At 42.3% G+C, this 18,999-nt stretch overlaps 1 protein-coding gene across 4 annotated transcripts in view; it reads left to right on the forward strand.

Moving 5' to 3' along the window:
• EZH2 (enhancer of zeste 2 polycomb repressive complex 2 subunit) overlaps positions 1-18,999 on the forward strand; it is an 80,748-nt gene that overhangs the window by 48,191 nt on the left and 13,558 nt on the right. For all 4 annotated transcript variants that reach the window (XM_019483355.2, XM_006274412.4, XM_019483356.2 and 1 more), the window contains exons 8-12: positions 390-492; positions 1,391-1,554; positions 15,858-15,949; positions 17,165-17,408; positions 18,220-18,389. In XM_019483355.2, the coding sequence (XP_019338900.1) occupies positions 390-492; positions 1,391-1,554; positions 15,858-15,949; positions 17,165-17,408; positions 18,220-18,389 (773 nt within the window). The remainder of the gene's footprint in view (positions 1-389; positions 493-1,390; positions 1,555-15,857; positions 15,950-17,164; positions 17,409-18,219; positions 18,390-18,999) is intronic.

Below are 18,999 nucleotides of genomic sequence, written 5' to 3' on the forward strand. Positions count from 1 at the left end.
TATGGTAGTACTGTGCAGCTTTTAATAAGGAAAGATTAGGCAGATATAGCTGATAATTTGACTCCGCATCTACAGGTGTGTTAGCCGTATACATTTTGTACAGAGGTTTTTTTTCCCTACTGTAAATTCTTTTTTTCTTATTACTTTACAAACTAAAATTGTCATCTTCATGAAGTCAGGTCTTTAGCTTTTATTAGTTTAAGCCAGTAGGTCCTCCCCACCCTTTTCAATATTGGAGTAAGCGATAAGTTTACATGTAGAACAACATACATATACGTATGTGTGTGCTATTGCAAGGAAAAGCAAAATAATTTTCCTTTTTATCTCCCCTCCCCCCCGCCCCCTTTTTTTTTTTTCCTCCCAAACTTTTTATCTGTCCATCTTTGCAGACAAAGAGAGTCATCCACCTCGGAAATTTCCTTCTGATAAGATATTTGAAGCCATTTCCTCGATGTTTCCAGATAAGGGTACAGCTGAGGAACTGAAGGAAAAGTAAGATCTCTGTTGTACTTAATCATTGTGTGGGCTTTGGGGTTTTTGGCTCTCCCAAAAAAAAAAAAAGTTTGTTGCCAGCTGGGGGAGAGTGCCATCACTTCAGGCCTTAGGACTGGGAGGTGAAATTTGATGGCAAATAGTATAGGTTATATAGGTGATATTTAAAAGGCATTGGTTGTTTCAGATAAAGTATGAAAGACCACTGTTGCCTAGTGGATAAAGCACTGAACTGGGACTCAAGTCCTGCCTCCTATGCCTGGCTCTGCCACTGATCTGCTGGATGATCTTGGGCAAATAACTTCTGTAAAATGGTACTGAAGATATCAACCTCATTTGGGGTGGGAGTGTGGGGGCTTGAATCTACAAATGAAAAATGTTATATGGGAGAGAAGGGCAGTGTATAAGCCTTATCCAGGGGTTATCAAAAATATTTATGTATATGTTATTGCTCTGGCCTTTCAGTGAAAGAGAGAATACCCTACTGCTATAATCTTTGAGTGCAATGGGAAAGCTTTATCTGGAGGGGATAATGTTTCTAAAATGATAAATTGATCCCTGCCTTTTATATCTATTTGTGGATTAATGAGTAAAGAAATAGTAGTTTGTCATGACAGCTGTATGTACATAGCCATCAAGGACATTTGATTCAAGTAATTCAGATTTTTACTTACATTGTGGCCTTGGAAACCTAATACAAAACTGAATCCCCTGCCCCAACCTCCCAAGATAAATCGGTGGAGAGATGATTGTGGGTGATCGGTGCCAAATTCTTGTATAAATTCAAAATAACTACAAATAAATCCAGATTTACTTTTGGATTTATATCTTTATTTGGTTTATATTTGATCCTTTTTATATAGGTAAGCAACTTCTGATTTTAATTTCTTTTTCACAGATACAAAGAACTCACAGAGCAGCAGCTTCCAGGAGCTCTTCCTCCTGAGTGTACACCAAACATAGATGGACCAAATGCCAAATCTGTTCAGAGGGAGCAGAGTCTACACTCCTTTCATACACTCTTCTGTAGGCGCTGTTTTAAATATGACTGCTTCTTACATCGTAAGTGCAGTGATCGCAACATTTTTGTAGTACATCTGTTTTACATTATGGAACTCAAGAAGTTGTAAGTAGCATTAGAGTACAATGTATAACAGGATAGGGAAAAAAGTGCTAATAGGTGCTAAAATTAAATATGGTAATATTAGAATGATGTTGTAGCCATGATGGTCCAAGATTTTGGATTGAGGCAAAGATTTCGTAGGGTGGTATCTTTTATTGGATTAATTGTATAGTTGGGATGGAGTTAGACAAGCTTTCAAATGCAAGACATTTCTCTCTCAAACCTGATGAAGAAAGCCAGCACAGCATAGTAACAAACTGTTGAAAGGAGGGTGGAGAGAGAGTTCCTAGGGTAGCACACACAGAATTAGCAGAAAAAGTAGCAGATTAGTGGGAGATCAAGGTCTATCAAATAGAGGAAGGTAAGTATCATCACCTCTGTGTGGAAAGAATTCAGGAATCGGGTATGTTTATAATGTACCATAATGCCAATATTATTGTTAAATCCTTGGTTCTTAGTGTCCATCCAGCTTATGAATTTTTGTCCCCAAGTTCTCCTTTTAAGTGTTGGGTAGATTTCTCTTGAGCATGAGGATAATGAGTTCAAAGGGGGAGTGGCTGTTTTGTGAGAAATGTGCTCCTAATAGTGTATGTTTGTCCTTTTATATTTCTTTCTGTAAGAATTCATTCTGGTGCACGGTTTCTTGTTTCGTTTCACCTGAGTAGTTGACAGCAGTTGGTGCATTGGGTCAGGTATATCATGTTTTGGGAAAGGCATGTGTAGGAACCATGAATTCTGAGGGTTTTGTTGTGGAAGGTGTTGATTGTAGTAACAGCAAGAAATGCTTAACCTGTCAACAGATCTTCACTAAGGCAAGCCTGCGTTCCTCTTGATGTTTGGGCAATGGGGAGTTTGGTTTTCTGAGTTGGGCAAGTTTGGATAGTTGTTTGAAAACCAGGAGCAGAGGGACTGGGAACATTTCTTTCAAGGTCTCGTTTATGAGTGTAGGTTGTAATTGTTTCATAATCAGAGAAAGGAGACGGAGCAAGATTATATTGGTGGTATAGATGAGGCCACAAACTCTCAGAAGGTGACATTCAACAAATTAATTGCCTAAAGATTCCAGGTTTGTGGGGCCATAGAAGGCTTCAGCAGCACTAGCCTTAGTGTCTTTGTGCCAAAGAATGGATAAATTAGAAATGAAATGTCAACATACAAAGCCTGTGCTAATATCCAAAGATAAAGTGGAGGTCTTCATTTAAGGCATCTGTAGGTGCTCTTCTATAATGGCAACTTTGCCAGACACACCTTTTGGATGAGCAGAAGTTAAGAAGACTTTTGAGAAGTCATTGGTACTGTAGATATCCATCTTCTAGATCTGCTATTCTAGAGAAAGGTACAGGTGCCTGCAGAACTTCATAAAATCATCTGAGGCTTAAAGACAATCAAACTATCGGGTTCTATGCTTCCAGTTACAGTAGTGCAATATGAATATGATCACCAAGGCCATGTCAATTATAGAATGGAGTTCTAATTTTCAGAGGAGCACTTCTTTTGGCCAGAGAACTCCAAACGCACCAAAGCTAAGTCCTCTATATGGCAGGCCCTGAGTAGCAGGCGCTGTGGACTCCAGATTCTCCAAAACCATTAATATTAAATTTGTGACTTGGAAAGAGTGGCTCAGTTCAACAGAACAGACATCCTCAACAAGGTATTTGTTTTCAGGGAGGTCAGATTTGGACTACTTTTTCCTTTGCCTTCAAGTAGCTTATTATAAAATTATGTTGACTTTGTGTCCTGTCTAACACCATATTTGATTCTCTTTTCCACAACAGTTCATATGCTCACTTGAACTTGAATCTCTTCCTTTAGAAGTAGTATCTATTGTGTGCTGTTCAGTCGAGAGAAACTGCGAAGCATACAACAGTTACCTTGTCCAGTTCACTTGCCACAGCCTCAGAAATGAAAAACAGCATCCAAAAAACATCTAATTCACATGTGGAGAATAGAGTGGCACCTTGGTTTTCTAACACCATTATTTTTCCCTGAATCAATATTTAAGACTAGGTTTGTGTCTATGAATTTCAGTGTTTCCAAGAAAATAAACAGACCCATATACAGGATGTGTTCAGTTTCTCTGTAGTTATTGATTTAGGTCCTCAACTCGGAGGAAGGTTGGTCCCTTCATTTTCAAGATGGCTACTTAGACAGTGATTTTTATGCTTTTTGATGTTTTGTTACTATTGCTATCGGTCTCTTCAGTTTCTGAACTGGAAACAATTGGAAAAAAGCTATCTCATGTAAAGATGATGCTTGCAGGAACCTTGAAAGAGTTTTGTTTAAAAAAAAAAAAATGTGTTTAGGAAGACTGTGTGCATGCGTGCGCACATGCCAGAGAGAGAGCGAGGATACCATTGTTAGGTTGTGTTCTAGAGAACTGTGTCCAGATTATTAACTGAATGAGGAACTCATTATTCTTGGCTAGTCTTCCTGGAATTCTGATTCCATACACACCCTGTTGATTCTCTTTTAGTATAAGATAGTCATGTCAAATGAGTGTCAGATACCAACATTGATGTGACTTGAGTCAGTGTGTGTATTTTATACCTACATCTACCAGTACTGGTAGCAGTGAAGTGGGAAGCCATCTGCAGGCTCACTTCTGTAGATCAGATTGCAGTGCTGTCTTTATTTGGACTCATGTTTTCCTAACTGCTAGTTGTCATGAAAGTGGATCTGTAAGGTGCTAGTTGATAAAGAGCAACTTGTGGGGAAAAGGATGCATCTTTGCATCCTTCCCTTGAAGAAGAGCAGTCTGAATCTGAACACAGTAAAATTAAGTAAGTATTGCATGGGCTGTTGATCTTGATGAGGGGTGGGAAACTGCCACAATTTGTCAGACAATAACATCACAAAGGATTAAAACAGTGTCAGATTAGCTAATTGGAGACCACATGTCCAGTAGAATGAAAAATCGGTCACCAGCTGTTTGTCATATATGCCAGCTTGGTTGACTAACTCTGCCAGCAGGATTCCATCGCTGTTTTAGAAAATCCAGAGAATATTCTATCCCCATTTTCCATTAGAAAACAAATATCCCAAATCATTGTGTATTATCATGTCATGTGGACCTTCACTCAAACCCATGGAGAAGTTACTACAAAAGATAGCGAGGTTTGCTTCTTTCTGATTGCTGAGGACTAGGCAAAAGGGCATTATTCCCAGATTTGGTGAATTTGCCAGTGGAACTGTCACCCTGGCTTCTAGTTAATAGGTTTTAAAACATTGGATCCAGTCGTCATCATTGATAAAGTTCACCACTGGCTTACAGCGTAATTATGGATAGAGTCACCTCAGATAGGGAAGAATATCCATCAGTGGCAATTTATTCTTTTATAAGCAAACTATCTCTGTATAATACAAAAGAATTTGTTAACAACCATGCTAATAAAGATGGTACCTGCCGCCTACAGTTTTGTACTTTGGAGTTTTTGCAAGAGGAATGTTTTGAGGACGAGTATTGGGTCACTAATAGGGCTGTGCGAAATTTCAGCAGCCGTTTCGTTTCAGAGGTGTTTCGGACCATTTTGGCACATGAAACACCAAATCCGAATAGAAACGGAAGGCTCCAAAACATCTCTGAAATGAAACGAGGCATCCGAAAAGTTTCAGAACTGTTTCGGAAAATTTGGGAGTTTCAGAGCCGGGCTTGCAGGGAAACATCTGTATGCTGCTGCCCTGCTGCGTGACTCGGCTCTTCAGGGAGCAGAGATCTGTGCTGGGGTCTCCTTGCCACCACTGCCCCAGATCTCTGCTCCCTGCGGAGCTGAGTCATGCAGCAGGGACCAGCAGGCTTGCTTGCTGCTCTGGACTGCCTCCCTGCCCTGCAACCTAGCATGATAGGGATCAGAGATCCACGCGGGGGTCTCCTTGCCTGCACAGCGGGCAGTGGCCCCCCCCCCCCCCCCCCCCCCCCGGACAAGCCACCCACAATCCCATCCTGCTCCCCACTGGGGTCCCTGGCCCCAAGCTCTCCCTGGCTGGGCAGTAGGGCTGTGTGAAGCTTGCAGCCCATTCGAAACCGATTGGGAGGAGATTCGGCTCTGCAGATTCAGCCGAAACAAAACAGGGCAGTGATCTGAAACAAATTGCTGTCCTCTGAAATGACTGAATCAAAAACCAGATCGAAACACAGCCATTTCACGCAGCCCTAGTTGCTAATATTTCTTCAGCAGGAACTGCTGTAGGTTTTCAGAGTCCTATAGATACCTTGTCATTGGGGTGCATTGCATCATATCACTATTAGAAAACAGCAGAGTTAAGATGGTTTAATCAAACCTGTTCCTAGCAGAAAATAGATCTTAGTCCTGAATCTCTCTCAAAATTCCTGTTTGAGCCATTGTGAAAGATTTTTTTCTTAGATTCTTACTCCCCAAAGTGTATGTTTTGCTCTTCAAGGTGGCAATCTCTAGACTGGCTTGCAAGTATTTTGCATCGCTTTTTTCATCATGACATGGTAGTTATTTGGAAAGTTCCATTATTTAATTAATTCTTTCTTCACTCAGAAGAACCCCTCTCTTTCATTTCTTGCTAACACAAATAAGCAAAAATCTATTTGGAGGGGGGGGGGTTGATGGAACCAGAGCTGTCAGAATTTATTTGTAAAGAAGATGGTTCAGTTGTCTGAGACCAGACAAACGGAGACAGGGACAGGTAGGTGACTTACTGCTGCAGGCATGCATCAGTTGATCTTCTGCAACTGTGTTCTGCCCACTGCTAAATTGCAGTAATTTTACTCATGAATGAAACAGGTGGTAATGGAATTGTTACCATGGTTCAGCTGAATCCTCTAACCTTGCCCTATGAAAACATTATAAGTCAAAAGCCAAATCCATCTTGTTGAATTAGGAATAAAAGATTTACCAGAAAAAGTTTTGCATCAATGGTGGGAAGGTTGTAATGACAACATTCAGGGCACAAGCAGCAACATGAAGAATTACTTCTTGGACAAATGTTTGATGCCTCTCTGATAGCTTATTCAGTTGTTCTATTGTGCCATCTTCATAACATTGCTAAAGCAGTGGAGAGTGATATCCACGCTTCTGCTGCTGCAGTTGTCAAAAGAAGTGTCTGGTAGCAATGGTGGGATGCTATAGCAGTTGGAATACTAACTTGGGCGATCCAACTGCCTGGCATGGCATAGAAGCTCAAAAAAGGCTGAAAACTCTCCATATCTGATCTTTTTACTGAAGGAAGTTACTTTATACTGCCTTTCTGTTAGTCTACATTCCCATCTTCTTGAGAATAGTTGCAGGCTTTTATCACAAAAAGTTTGAATTCCTAGTTATATGTTGGAAATTCAGTAGACTTCTGAAGTCTGCTTGATGAGCTGCCAATCCCTTTATATACTGGTATATATGATGACACTCATGAAAATCTTTTACTGACTTCATGTGTTGGTAGTGAGGAATTTATATCTAAGCATCTGGGCTTGCAAAGAATATTAGAAGGAAAATTATTAGGTAGGGAGAATTTCCAAAATAGTTTATTATGGATTAAAAGTACATTCCAAGTTAAAATGTTACGCATGTGCTTGGACATTGTAAAATCATTAGGGTTCAGTCAAGTCTTGAGGATTGAGCCTGTTGGGGATGATACAGATCATAAATCCCAGGATGAAGAATGAGAGCTACAGACAAAACTCTTTTGGTTTGAAAGGACTTGGCTATAAAATGAATTTCTAGAAGAAATCATGTGAATCCAAAGTTTGATTTTATTTTTTAGGAAACTATCTGCAAAGTCTTCCACTTTTGGAAGGGGGTGAGGTGAAGAGAGGGAGGGCAGAAGCCCTTTTCACTGAAGAAAAAACAGTTTTCAAAAAGTTGATACACCCGATTGGACAAATTTACCTTTTTCATCCCTTTTAAAACAAACTAAGGACAAAATACTCCCTGCTGTTTTGATTGATAGATACAGACTAAATTCTTCAGGTGCAGTGTTTTGAAGTGTGTGTGTGTGTGTGTGTATCTCCAAATCTTATTTTTGTGAACTTTGTGGTGCTGGGTGTTAGAATATTGGCATGCCTCACTGTGTTCTGTTACAAATTAAATGGCAGCCTCTTAATTTTTTTGCTTTTCTGCTGACCAGGAAAAAAAAATTGGCAAATTTGAGGACAAATATAACTCCACCCAAAAGCTGTTATAATAGAAATGTCTCCATGTGAAACTATTACATATAACAAAAGTAGTTTTGATTTCTGCAGATTGCTGTAGTCTGGTAAACTGCAAGCTTTGGTCCCAGCTGTATTCTCATTTTACTGCAAAGCCATCTTCTTTTGGGTATGAAGAGAAAATAAGTCTTTTTTTTTCTTGAGCACTGAAAATTTTAAAGCTTTTCCAAGACTTTGTTGCTTTCTGTTTTCCTGCTCCCTTTCATTTCTTTTAAAAGCTGAAAAGAAATGAACAAAAGTGATGATGTTGAATCTTCAGATTTGTAAAGTTTCTTTGTGTATTTTATCTATGTGACATCTGAACAATTGAAGTGTGTGTGTGTGTGTGCACGCGTGTGTGTAAATCTCTTATGTAGATGAAAAAGATGTGTAAAGTTGCTTTTAACAGTAACTCACAAATTACGCTAACTGATTTTCTGTTTGTAGCTGTACTCCTTTTGTACTTGCCTATATATTGTGGGTGCCAAATGGGCAAATGGCAATGTTTTCAAATAAAAGGCATATAATTTCTTTATAAAAAGAAGAGTACAAAATTATTTGATCAGATACAGCTTTACGTCAATCTGCACTTAATTTTTTTTTATCTCTGAAAGGTTTTAAGCACTTTTATTAATTGATTAAACTTCTGAACACCTACTAAATATGTAGTATCCTTTGCACAGGCTGCATTTGGTTCATAGTGTAGGTGTGCCCTGACCTGGGTCCAGTCTGCTCACATGGGGCTTGGAAATTTGGCAGCAGGGTAGGGGTGGCATTGTTAATTGCCTGTTTTCCCCCCTCTGCCAAATTTCAAGACCCAGGGGGATGCCACTGGGTACATACAGAGTGGGACAGGGTTAAGCTCCCCTGGATTATGATAATGACTATATGCATCTAAAGTTGCATGAGATATATAATCAGAGATAATTTTCTAATTATGTTCATATGCATACTTAAATTCTATCCCCTTTTAAGTTGTATGTTCAACTATTAACATTTTCATTTCCTGACTTGAGGCTGTATGTAACAATCACACATTCCAATGAAATATTTCATAAGGAATTATTTAATAAGTTTGTGGCTTCTTACAGTAAGCACTTTACAACTAGCATTGTCAGAGGGAATGTGAAGATTTTTAGGATGTTTAAGAATTAAAGTTTCTTAGACTTGTGATTTATTTTGTGAAGTTTGTAGAACAATACAAAACTAATAGCTAGGAATAGAATCTGAGAATCATATGAATAGCATCTCTTCCCCTGCCTGCCCTTTTTTTGGGTCAGTGTGGTAATACTATGTATTGGCTACTCTGCCACTGGATATTATTTGTTTTAAGATGGAACAAGGAAACTAACTGCAAATTCTTTTGGGCTGACAGTTTAAAAGATACCTAAGCAGTTCTCATTTTAAACAGACCAGCTTGCCAGCCGATGTAAATTGGTGCAACCTGTTGTGTCCATAGCAATGATTTTTAATCATGATACTGGTGTTACAGGATGCTGCGCACTATTAACACTGTTAGATATGGAAACACCTACACATGGCTCACAAGATATACCCAGAGATTTCATGTAGTCCCTTTATATAGTGTCAAAAACATTTTGACTAGCTATGCTTTTTCTGAGTTCTTTAGAACAGAGCAATTTTTCTGTTGCTGTAGAGAAGAAACAAGTGAAGGCTAAGAGCTGGGATTGTGACGGGTGCCTTGAGTCTAATATGGGGTGCCATGAGTCGTCCCGCCTCTCCCCAAAAAAGGTTGAGAACCACTGGTTAATAGTGTCTTCACATGCAGTCAGTAGTGCTACATCAGTTTATACTAGCTGGTCTAGTATGTTTAGTGCTTTGGTTGTCTTGATATTGTGGAAACTTTAAACTTCTTTTCTGTATGTAATATTATAACAAAATGAATGTTATCTTCTGTGTTATGCAATTGAAGTATAACATTTGCACTACGGAATTAAATTGTTTACCATTGGGACTTGAGCACAAACCTTGTTTATGCATAGTGGCTGTTTTTTAAATCTTAATTACTTTTAAGAAAGAACAGTTAATGTTACTAAAGTGTTCCTATTCTAAGGATAGAGGGAAATGTACATACTGCTGTTACTTAATGCAGCAAACCTGTAAAAGATTATAGTGGTAATTATTTTAATTGCTCTAATAATAAATATTTATGTATGTTAGATTCTAAATAGAGATTAATGATCCTCTAAGAGTTTGATTCTCACTCTAGGCTATAAGTAGGATCACAGGTGGGATTTATTAGCTTTCTACCTTATGGTTAATTTTATATAAGTATTGACTTTTAAGAAAATTATTTATTTATTTTTTTGGGGTAACAGAGCACTCTGAATTCAGGGTAGATATCATACTAATAATGACATCATCTTAAACATTTCTGTAAACATTTATTTTCCTTAATCTTTATAATAATCCATTGGAAACAAAAACAAGAGATCTGTTTTTTACCAGTTTTTCCTCTTTCACTGAGTATCTCGGACAAGGAGTTGATTTTTATTTTCCTTTCTGGTTTTTTGTTCAGTTCTGACACACTTAGTACAGAAAGGTATTAGCTTGGAAGCTCATCTAGATTATGCTCCCATGGTGACCCTGATCTGTGGTCAAGAGAGCTAAGTATGTTTTGAACAAATGAATATGACCTGTCTCTTAAAATAATAAAAGTGAACCATAACAAAAGGTGTATACTCCTTGCCGCTTGCTATGATATAGAAAGTAGACTTTGAAAGTGGTATTTTATTTCCTCCTTGGAAAAAAAAAAAAGTGGAAATGACTGTCCATTTTATTCTTTGAGTATTAGAGCACTATCGGAATAAGAGCAATGTGGAAACCTGGGAGTAAAATTTTAAAAAGCGCCTAAACAACTTAGGACCCTGGGTTCTATTGACTGTCTCTGCACAAATTTGTCATCCCTAATTAGTTGAATAACAGCAATAACATGGAAGTCTGGATGTCTAAAAGTGTGTGTGTGGTAGCTACTTTGAGGTTATCTTTTGAAGTTCAGTGTGAATCCTTGGATGCTTTTTTTTTTTTTTTTTTAAAGTAAGATGCCTTCACCCTGTGAGTAATGTAAAGGAGGCTTAATGTGAATGGCAAAATGAGTCCACTGTCTTTCCAAAGACAGACCAAATAAGAATTTACTTTTTAGGTATTAGCTATGATCAGTCCTGGTTCATAGATTCATAGATGTTAGGGTCGGAAGGGACCTCAATAGATCATCGAGTCCGACCCCCTGCATAAGCAGGAAAGAGTGCTGGGTCTAGATGACCCCAGCTAGATGCTCATCTAACCTCCTCTTGAAGACCCCCAGGGTAGGGGAGAGCACCACCTCCCTTGGGAGCCCGTTCCAGACCCTGGCCACTCGAACTGTGAAGAAGTGTTTCCTAATGTCCAATCTAAATCTACTCTCTGCTAGCTTGTGGCCATTATTTCTTGTAACCCCCAGGGGCGCCTTGGTGAATAAATACTCACCAATACCCTTCTGTGCCCCTGTGATGAACTTATAGGCGGCCACAAGGTCACCTCTCAACCTTCTCTTGCAGAGGCTGAAAAGGTCCAGGTTCTCTAGTCTCTCCTCGTAGGGCTTGGTCTGCAGGCCCTTAACCATATGAGTGGCCCTTCTCTGGACCCTCTCCAGGTTATCCGCATCCCTCTTGAAGTGCGGCGCCCAGAATTGCACGCAGTACTCCAACTGCGGTCTGACCAGCGCCCGACAGAGGGGAAGTATCACCTCCTTGGACCTATTCGTCATGCATCTGCTGATGCACGATAAAGTGCCATTGGCTTTTTTGATGGCTTCGTCACACTGCCGACTCATGTTCATCTTGGAGTCCGCTAGGACTCCAAGATCCCTTTCCACTTCCGTACCACCCAGCAGTTCATTCCCTAGGCTGTAGGTGTGCTAGACATTTTTCCTCCCTAGGTGCAGCACTTTGCATTTCTCCTTGTTGAACTGCATTCTGTTGTTTTCTGCCCACTTGTCCAACCTGTCCAGGTCTGCTTGCAGCTGTTCCCTGCCCTCCGGCGTGTCTACATCTCCCCATAGCTTTGTGTCATCTGCAAACTTGGACAGAGTACATTTCACTCCCTCGTCCAAGTCGCTGATGAAGACATTAAAGAGTATCGGTCCAAGGACCGAGCCCTGCGGGACCCCACTGCCCACACCCTTCCAGGTCGAAACCGACCCATCCACCACGACTCTCTGGGTGCGACCCTCCAGCCAATTCGCCACCCACCGGACTGTGTAGTCATCCAAGTCACAGCCTCTTAACTTGTTCACCAGTATGGGGTGGGATACCGTATCGAAGGACTTCCTGAAGTCTAAGTATACGACATCCACCCCTCCTCCTGTGTCCAGGCGTTTCGTAACCTGGTCATAAAAAGAAACTAGATTGGTCAGGCACGATCTGCCTGCCACAAACCCGTGCTGATTTCCCCTCAGCATAATTTGTCCTGCCGGGCTCTCACAAATGTGAGCCTTGATAATTTTTTCAAAGACTTTGCCAAGGATGGAGGTGAGACTGATTGGCCTATAGTTGCCCGGGTCCTCCTTCCTCCCCTTTTTGAAAATGGGGACCACGTTGGCCCTTTTCCAGTCCTCCGGGACTTGGCCTGTGCGCCACGAGCTTTCAAATATTCCCGCCAGTGGCTCTCCAGTGACGTCGGCCAGTGCCTTCAGCACCCTCGGATGGAGCTCATCCGGGCCTGCCGACTTAAAGGCATCCAGTTCTTCCAAGTGCCTCTGCACCATCTCAGGGTCTACGCATGGCAGTCTGGCGCCTTGCTGCTGCCTCTCTACAACCCCAGTGAGAGACTTGTCGTGCCCCTCACTTAGGAACACTGAGGCAAAGAACTCGTTGAGGAGTTCAGCCTTGTCCCCCCCTGTCTGTCACCAATTGTTTCTGCCCATTTAGCAGGGGTCCTATTCCTCCCTGGGCCTTCCTTTTACTCCCTACATATCTAAAAAACAATTTCTTGTTGTCTTTTACTTGGGTTGCCATCCTCAGCTCCATGGTAGCTTTGGCCCGTCTAACTGCCTCCCTACAAGCACGAGCAGAGGAGGTATATTCATCTTTGGTGATCTCTCCCTGTTTCCACTTCTTATGTGCTCCTCTTTTGTCCCTTAGGCTGCCCTGGATTTCTCTGGTCAGCCAGGGAAGCCTCCTGGCCCCTTTCCCTCTTTTGCCTTGCTTGGGGATCGTCTTGCTTTGTGCCCGAAGGATCGATTCCTTAAGGCACAGCCATCCTTCTTGGGCTTCCATTTCTTCAAATCTCCTCCTCTGCAGTGTGTCCTTGACTAATCGCCTGAGTTCATTGAAATCAGCTTTCCTAAAGTCTAGTACTTTCACCCTACTAGTTACCTTACCCACTCGACGTCTTATGGTGTATTCTATTATTAGGTGATCACTGTTCCCCAGATGGCTACCGATCTGGAGGTCCACTACCATGTCATCTCCCGTTGCCAATACCAGATCCAGTATGGCATTCCCCCTAGTGGGACCATGCACCTCCTGTGTCAGGTGGAGGTCCTGTACACAGGTTAGAAACCTGCATGAGCGGTCGGACTTTGCTGTCTGTGACTCCCAGCAGATGTCCGGGTAGTTTAGGTCCCCCATGACTACCGCCTCTTTAGCTTTTATGGTCTCTGAGAGCTGCCTCAGGAGCCCCGAATCTCTTTCTTCCCCTTGATGTGGGGGTCTGTAGCAGACCCCTACCACCAAATCCCTTTCTCCTTGCCCCCCATGTAGCCTAACCCACAATCCTTCTACTTCCTCAACCTTGGATTCTGTCTTGATGAGGGTTGACGTATATTGCTCATTGACATAGAGCGCAACCCCTCCCCCTTTCTTCCCCGACCTGTCCTTTCTATACAATCTATAGCCCTCAATATGTACCGCCCAGTCATGGGATGAATCCCACCAGGTTTCCGTTTGCACTAAACACCTATGACTTAGTAGGGCTAGCAGGAGCGCTAGTTCATCCTGCTTGTTTCCCATGCTCCTAGCATTAGTATATAGGCACTTGAGCCCTGCGACTGGTGCTTTTGCTGCCCCCCCCCGCTCCGAGTCCCAAGGGGCCCTTTGATTCTTGCCTTCTCATTTCTTACCTGTGCCGTAGTGCTGGCCTCCCCATGGCTTTCAGGTTCCCAATGCTCTTTCTTCAGGTTGGGCTGTCCTTGTGGGTGCCACATGGTTTGGTGGTCCACAGCTTCCCCCGCCCTCATCTTCCCCTCCCCCTGGCGAGCCTAGTTTAAAGCCCGCCGGAGGAGATCCGCCAACCTAGAAGAAAACACACGCTTACCTTTGGGGGACAGGTGAAGCCCATCCCAGCTGAGCATGTCCCTCGTCGTGATGTGCGGGTCCAGGAAGCAGAAGCCTGCCTCGAGACTGCCGAAGCCGCCAGTTGGTCTCTCGGATGCAGTTCTCCTGCTGTCTTCCGCGTCCGTTCACTGGTAGGATGGAAGAGAATACCACCTGTGCACCGAACTCCTTCAGCACGCCGCCCAGAGCACTGTAGTCCGCCATCAGGTGATCGGGGGTTCTCCTGGCCGCATCATTAGTACCCACGTGGACTAGGACCATGGGGTAGTAGTCGGTGGGCTTGATCCTGGCCTGGATTACCTCCGTCACATCCCGAATCTTTGCTCCAGGGAGGCAGCATACCTCTTGTGCTGAGGGGTCCTGGCGACAGATGGGCCCTTCCATACCTCTCAGGATGGAGTCGCCTATGACGAGCACTCTTCGCCACCTCCTCTGGGTCCTCTTGGATCTCTTGATCTGTTTGGAATGTGAAGAATGTGGTGTTTCTTCCTGCCCAAGGGTTTCCTCCTCCCCTTCCATCTCCTGAAGGGTCGCCAGGGCCTCGTACCTGTTCTCCAGTCGAACTGGAGAAGCTGGTACCAATTCTCTGCGAGCTGCTCCGGTCCTGGCTGTGACCGTCTGCCACTCTGCTGCGGAGGGCACTCCCCGGGCTGCCTCTTCCTTTGGTGCCTGGTCCTGCAGGGAAAGGAAATATCTGTCAATTTCATCCTCCACCTCCCTGATCCCCCTCAGCCTGCTAACCTCCTCCCGGAGCTCCCTCACCTGCGCCTCCAGAGCCCTAAGACTGGCACCTGCCGGACAGGTGTGGGGGCCCCCAATCTCTGCCCCCCTCCCCGGCCCTGCTGGGGATCCCCCACAGGCCAGGAGGTAGGGGGACATCAGCTCCCCCATGGGCTCAGTCTGGGTGGAGGCCTCAGACCAGCCCCGGTTAGCCTTGTCCCCCTGGGCAGAGGCCCTAGCAGCACTCCTCGTAGACACCATTCTGAGCTGCTGTTTGTAGACCTGTGTGGTGTCTACTCCCTATCACAACAGGAGTCTCTCTCTTGGCCCTCCCGGCCCGCCTGCCGGCGCGAATGCCTGTGCAAACGCCAGCGCGCTTTCACAGAGCGCGCCTATTTGCACGCTCTGTTCGTGCTGCGCGGCTCGGGAGCACGGCTCCCTACCAGCTCAGCTATATGGGACCCGGGGGGCTTCCCCTCTGGATCCGGCTCAGCTGTGCCGGGTCCCTCTGCCCCACTTACCTTCGGGGGATCAGCTGTTGCTGCCCCCGCTGCCGATTCCTCTGCTGCTGCCGCCTCCAGTCAGTCAGTTGGTTAAGGGGACACACGTGTGCCTGGCTCCTCTCCTTCCCGCTGCTGGTTCCCGAGTGGTCTTTGTACTGGATGTAAAATGTATGTTTATAAAAAATAATCCCAGAATGAAAATGATACTAGTGGTATAAACTGCTGCATCTCTCCCCCTCAAAAAAAAAAATGCTTATAGGAGAGAGAAGAATAATAGTCTACATTATGATACTGATCTGAATAAGTACTTACACTTAGCTTTCTAAAGTTTTATTTACCTGCTTTCTTGGCTTCTTTCTTTGAATAACAAATGAAATATCACTTAATTTCTCCCCTGCCTATTACCAGTATTGCCATGTTAAAGGTCTGGTACTTGGTCTGGTTTCAATCTTAGACGAAACTGAGCAAGACACCCTTGTATTTATTTTGTTTGTTTGTTTGTTTTATGACTTGCTTGTAATGTTTTTATTCGACAGCATTCCACGCAACTCCTAACACTTACAAGCGGAAGAATACAGAAACAGCAATAGATAATAAACCTTGTGGACCGCACTGTTATCAGCATCTGGTAAGATAATTTCTTTGATTGCAGGGTTGGGAGATTTTTTTTTCCCTTGCTCTGTGTCCATGTATACTTGGATATGAATCACGGGAAAAATTCTTTTGTTTGGTGCAACTAATTGACAGTTTTCCAATTGCATAAAGGGTGACTTTAGGATTACTATCTGTGCATAAATACCATTACCCCTGCAGTATGGACATGTAAGTATACGCAGTAACTCAATGTAATTCCTTGGGGTGGGGAAGGTTACTTTCAGTCAAATGTTTCACGGTATTTTTTTTGTGAGAGTAAGGGTGTTATCATCAAGGACTAGTAACTCCATATTGGGAAATTGAATTTCTTTTACCTGCATAAGATGCGCAATGTTAGGCTCAGATTTAAAAAAATAAATAAAATAGGCATCTTTGACAGTACATATAGCTTTCCCTGTAATGGTGTTGCATCCAAACCTTAGTTTCCCTACTCATTTGTGACTTCAGCTGTTTATGGGATAGCAGTAGGGGGGGGCATAATTTAAATTATTTTTCATTTAATTTTAAATTCTAAACTGGAGACACTGTTTCATCAACAGAGAGGTTTCCCAGTCTTTGCATCCTGATGAAGCTAATGTGGCGAAAAAAGTGCCATCTGCTTTTGGACTGTATCAGCCCTAAGTTGATAAAGTTTCCATTCCATTCTTTACATCTTTCTCAGGTTAGCTGTTCAACAGAATAAACCAAATGTAATTCTGTAATCTAGAAATCATTTAAAATACATTCTTAGATTCCATGCCACTTCAAAGACAACTAGCACAAATAGAGCTGTGTAAAATTAGAACACTTTTAGTCATTATGTTCTGATAGTTCCTAGCATCTCTTGTTCATAGTGGAATTTGCACGGGAAAATATTGTTCTTCCCTCAAATTATTTTTCATTTGTTTGGATAAAGGGAAAACAAAATAAAATTAGGTCTCCTAAATACGTTCTACTAATGATAACCTTCATATTTTCAATGAGCCTGTGTTGGAATAAAATTGCAAAAGCATCCTAGATAAAAATATATACATGAATAAAAAAGTGAACATTTTAGCTGAAGTTTAAAATTGTAAAATGCGTATTAACATAGAATAATGCAGACTTGGGCCTGGAGTAATTCAGCATTCATTCCCATCTTTTTTTTCTACCCACAAATTTAAAATATTTCAAATTCATGATCTGAAAACTCTAGTGTTGTTTTACATAGGAAGGGGCGAAGGAGTTTGCAGCCGCACTCACAGCTGAGCGTATTAAAACACCACCAAAGCGCCCAGGTGGTCGCCGAAGGGGAAGACTTCCAAATAACAACACAAGTAGACCCAGCACACCAACAATAAATGTGCTGGAATCAAAGGACACTGATAGTGATCGGGAGGCTGGAACTGAAACTGGAGGTGAAAATAACGATAAAGAAGAAGAGGAGAAGAAAGATGAAACATCCAGCTCCTCTGGTAAGGCTGAATAATGTTTTAATAAAGGAGCTGCAAACATGTTAAATAATTCATAATGAAATATTTCATTGGAATGTGTGATTGTTGCATACAGACTCGGTAGTCAGGAAATGATAATGTTAAGAGTCAAATGTACAACTTAAAAGTGCAGTTTTGAGGAGGGCTCAGAGCATTGCAAACCAGCTTTAAAACCTATGTATTTTAAATCTAAGTGGGCTTTTTACTGATCAGGGATTGGCAACAAATGGCTCTGGATGAGATCTGGTCTGCAAAGAGGTCAGATCCAACCCATGAAGGTCAAGTCTATTTGGAAGTGCTCGGTGGCACAGGGCTGCATTATGCTGCCCATTCTCTCCACAGTGCTTCTCTTCAATGTGGAGCCTACTGCTCTGTTGTGTCTGTACTTGCTGTTGCTACAGAGCAGTTGGGGTTCAGTGGTAAGGGCAGCTGTAGGCTGCTGGCCACACCAGGGGGCGCATACTTGCAGCCCACACCGAGAAAAGATTCCTGACCCTTGAACTAGAAGACTAGGTATGAGTAGTTTTGTCACAGAGTCCTATGATGAAAGTTCAGAATAGTGATTTTACACTGCTATCTCAGTTCTTTCCACTATCTGTCTTTAGTTTCTCAAATAGGTATGTGAAGGGTTCTCAATTTGTTGCGTTTTTCCACTGGAAAAATATTGTAGATACTTTACAATAGAACTTCATTCTCATATCTTAAATCCATGACTTGATATTTTTGAAGGTTCATGGAAAGTGTTAAATTGTAAAACCAGCTTAAACTGATAGATATCTTTTGATTGTTGCAGAAGCAAATTCTAGGTGTCAAACACCAATTAAGATGAAGCCAAATATTGAGCCTCCTGAGAATGTGGAGTGGAGTGGTGCAGAAGCCTCAATGTTCAGAGTTCTTATTGGCACCTACTATGACAACTTTTGTGCAATTGCCAGGTTAATTGGGACCAAAACGTGTAGGCAGGTAAGAAGTGGAAAAGGCTCACTGAGATGGCAGCATGTGATTTTTTTTCTACCCCCTCACCCCACCCTTACCCCCCCCCCCCACACACACACACACACACACACTGGAGGGAAAAACATCAATACTATTTCCATTCCTTAAAGTACATTTGTTAACTATATTGGTTTTCCTGAGAAATGCTGTCATCTGAAGTTAATTCCACAAACGTGTAAATATTAGAGACTTTAATATATTATTGGAATTGTATTTATCTAAATTTTGCATAAATACCTGTTCTTAAATGACCCGAAATTAAAATTATATAGTAAGTCTTAGGGTATAGACATATGAGCAATTTATCATCAGGCAAAAGGGGTGGGATTTTATTGATATTTTTTAGGTGTTCTGCAGTAGGTGCCCATGTGCGTGATGTTACCTTGTGGCAAGTGAAGCAGATCCATGGGTAGCTTAGTCTTCAGTTAAAGAAGGGAAAGCTATTTCTGTTAAGCTTCCACTTACCATAGGGTAAGAGCATACCCAGAGACCATTATTGGAATGCAGCTGATGTGTTATGATAAAGCCCCACCCACCCCTACCCTGCAGTAAATTGTTTGCATACCTTTAGATACAC

The sequence above is a fragment of the Alligator mississippiensis genome, chromosome 5, assembly GCF_030867095.1.
Source record: "Alligator mississippiensis isolate rAllMis1 chromosome 5, rAllMis1, whole genome shotgun sequence".
In the NCBI taxonomy this organism is placed as follows: Eukaryota; Metazoa; Chordata; order Crocodylia; family Alligatoridae; genus Alligator; species Alligator mississippiensis.